Below are 2,727 nucleotides of genomic sequence, written 5' to 3' on the forward strand. Positions count from 1 at the left end.
GTGTGTGCACATTACCACAACAGCACCCCTAGAGAGCCCATGAAGGGCTGAACTTCCCTCTCCTAGCAGTGCTCCCACTAGGTCAGGGATGAGGGAGCACTGCTCCTGGGCCTGGCCTATCCATAAGAGAGCTTTCAATTCCTGGGGTGTCAGTCTGGCACCTTCATCAGGTCAAATTGGAGGCTGGGAGTCAAATCCTGGGCATTGACGTCAGAGATACCAGGATCTGGCCCAGTGTCTCTCCTGGTTAGATCTTAGGAAGCTGCCAGTCAGGACACCTGGGTTCTTTTCCAGGATCTGCGTCTGTCTCACTGTGACCTCGGAGGCACTGGTTGTGAAGCTTCGTTACCGTAATTAGTGTGTGCAAAGCACTTTGAACTCCTTGTTGGAAAGGAACTAAAACATTGCAGGGAGAGGGGGCTGCCAACCAGAACTCCGGGGTTCTATCCCAGGCTTTGCTACTGCCTTAACCTTGGGCACTATGAGCTGTATTGTGAGGGTGAAATGCAATAATGAATGCATGCGAAGTCCTTGGTTGAAAGAGACGATGAAAGGATTATCACTAAGTACAATTAATTTTTGTTAAAAAAAAGGTTATCCTGATCTCAGATCTATTTTATTCTTTGCATGCAAGAAGGAAGTGACACACATATACATAATTCATCTCCGTATCTCTGTCTGTTTGCTTGCAGATCATCATAGCGTGGGAAAGACGCAAGCTGCCGGTATCTGACCCCGGGATTTATGCTGCTAATCTGATTACTGTATGATGGAAGTGTCCAGTTGGAAGGAGATGGAAGTGGCACTAGTCAGTTTTGACAACAATGATGAGATAATGGAAGATCCCTGTTATTCAAACGACTTCAGCACTGCTGCCCAATTGCAGAAGGGACACCCCAGCTGTGCCAGCCTCTTGCCCCACTGGAGAATCCTCCTCAACAGTGAGAACACCAACAATGAGACCATTTTCTCCAAGTTCTCTGCCGAGTTTGGTGAGCACCTGATGGGGGAGCGGGAGGGCATGGACGAGGGTGAACAGAGAGTCATCATCAACATTGCTGGGCTGAGGTTCGAGACGCAGCTCAAAACCCTCAATCAGTTTCCAGAGACGCTACTCGGGGACCCAGAGAAGCGGATGTGCTACTTTGACTCCATGAGAAACGAGTATTTCTTTGACAGGAACAGGCCAAGTTTTGATGGGATCCTCTACTACTACCAGTCCGGTGGGAAAATCCGGCGCCCGGCCAATGTCCCCATAGATGTCTTTGCCGATGAAATCACCTTCTATGAGCTGGGCAATGAAGCCATGGACCAGTTCAGGGAAGATGAAGGGTTCATCAAGGACCCTGAGACTCTTCTGCCCACCAATGATTTTCACAGGCAGTTCTGGCTGCTGTTTGAGTACCCCGAAAGCTCCAGTGCGGCCAGGGGCGTGGCTTTGGTCTCAGTCTTGGTCATTGTCATTTCCATCATCATCTTCTGCGTGGAGACCTTGCCAGAGTTCAGGGAGGAACGGGAGTTCAAGGTCATCAAGGACGCTGCTAACAACTTGACCAAAGCCAACCTGGCCCCGAGCACCTTCACGGACCCCTTCTTTGTCATAGAGACAGCCTGCATCATCTGGTTCTCGTTTGAGCTCTTAGTCAGATTTGTAGTCTGCCCCAGCAAGGCTGCGTTCTTCAGGAACATCATGAACATCATTGACATTGTGTCCATCATTCCCTACTTCGTGACCCTCACCACTGAGCTGGTCCAGCACAACGAACAAAATGGGCAGCAAAACATGTCCCTGGCCATACTGAGGATCATCCGCTTGGTCCGGGTCTTCCGCATCTTCAAGCTCTCGCGGCATTCCAAGGGCCTGCAGATCCTGGGGCAGACCCTCAAGGCCAGCATGCGGGAGCTGGGCTTGCTCATCTTCTTCCTCTTCATTGGAGTCATCCTCTTCTCCAGCGCCATCTACTTTGCGGAGGTGGACGAGCCACAGTCTCATTTTTCCAGCATCCCTGATGGGTTCTGGTGGGCTGTGGTGACCATGACAACGGTCGGCTATGGAGACATGTGCCCTACCACGTTGGGTGGGAAGATAGTGGGAACCCTGTGTGCTATTGCGGGGGTGTTAACCATCGCGCTTCCTGTCCCAGTCATCGTCTCCAACTTTAACTATTTCTACCACAGGGAGACGGAGAATGAGGAAAAGCAAATTCTACCCAGGGAAGTGGAGAAAATGCTTACCAGCCTGGCTGCGGCCAATGGCAGCATGGAGTCCTTGAACAAAACCAATGGGGGTTGTGACCGTGACATGCCCAGGAAATGATGACAGGTCATGGGCTTGAAGGGACTGCCTGGTATCAGAATGGATTTGATAAATGAATGGGGTGTAAACCATCTGCACTCTGTAATTTTTTTAAAAAACACAGTATGCTTTTTTCTTTTTTAGTAAACATTTTGCAATCCTCCAATTTCCTGCGGCCATTCAAATAAACATGGTCTTTTATCTCTCCCCTCTGCCCACCGACCTGTTTCATTATCCGATGCTCAGCATTTCGCTCCTCTGCTTGGGAACTGAAACTTGTTTCAGTGAGCATGTGGTAGATAGTAAAGCTAATACCAATCTCTTTTCAGCTGTAGATCTCAAAGCACTTCTCCAATGAGGTCAGCTTCCTTATTGCCAATTTACAGACAGGGAAACTAAGGCCAGAGAGGCAAAGTGACTTCCCCAAGGTC

The 2,727-nt window shown here is 49.6% G+C and overlaps 1 protein-coding gene across 1 annotated transcript; it reads left to right on the plus strand.

The window, feature by feature from the left end:
- The first annotated feature begins 766 nt into the window (after positions 1-766).
- On the plus strand, positions 767-2,317 carry KCNA10 (potassium voltage-gated channel subfamily A member 10). The gene has a single exon (XM_077839298.1). The coding sequence runs from the start codon at positions 767-769 to the stop codon at positions 2,315-2,317; it is 1,551 nt and encodes a 516-aa protein (XP_077695424.1).
- The last annotated feature ends 410 nt before the right edge of the window (positions 2,318-2,727 follow it).

This window comes from Eretmochelys imbricata, chromosome 21 (assembly GCF_965152235.1).
Source record: "Eretmochelys imbricata isolate rEreImb1 chromosome 21, rEreImb1.hap1, whole genome shotgun sequence".
NCBI lineage: Eukaryota > Metazoa > Chordata > Testudines > Cheloniidae > Eretmochelys > Eretmochelys imbricata.

What these genes read in the sequence shown, in the direction of transcription:
- KCNA10 (XM_077839298.1), top strand. Translation starts at nt 767, where the DNA reads ATGATGGAAGTGTCCAGTTGGAAGGAGATGGAAGTGGCACTAGTCAGT.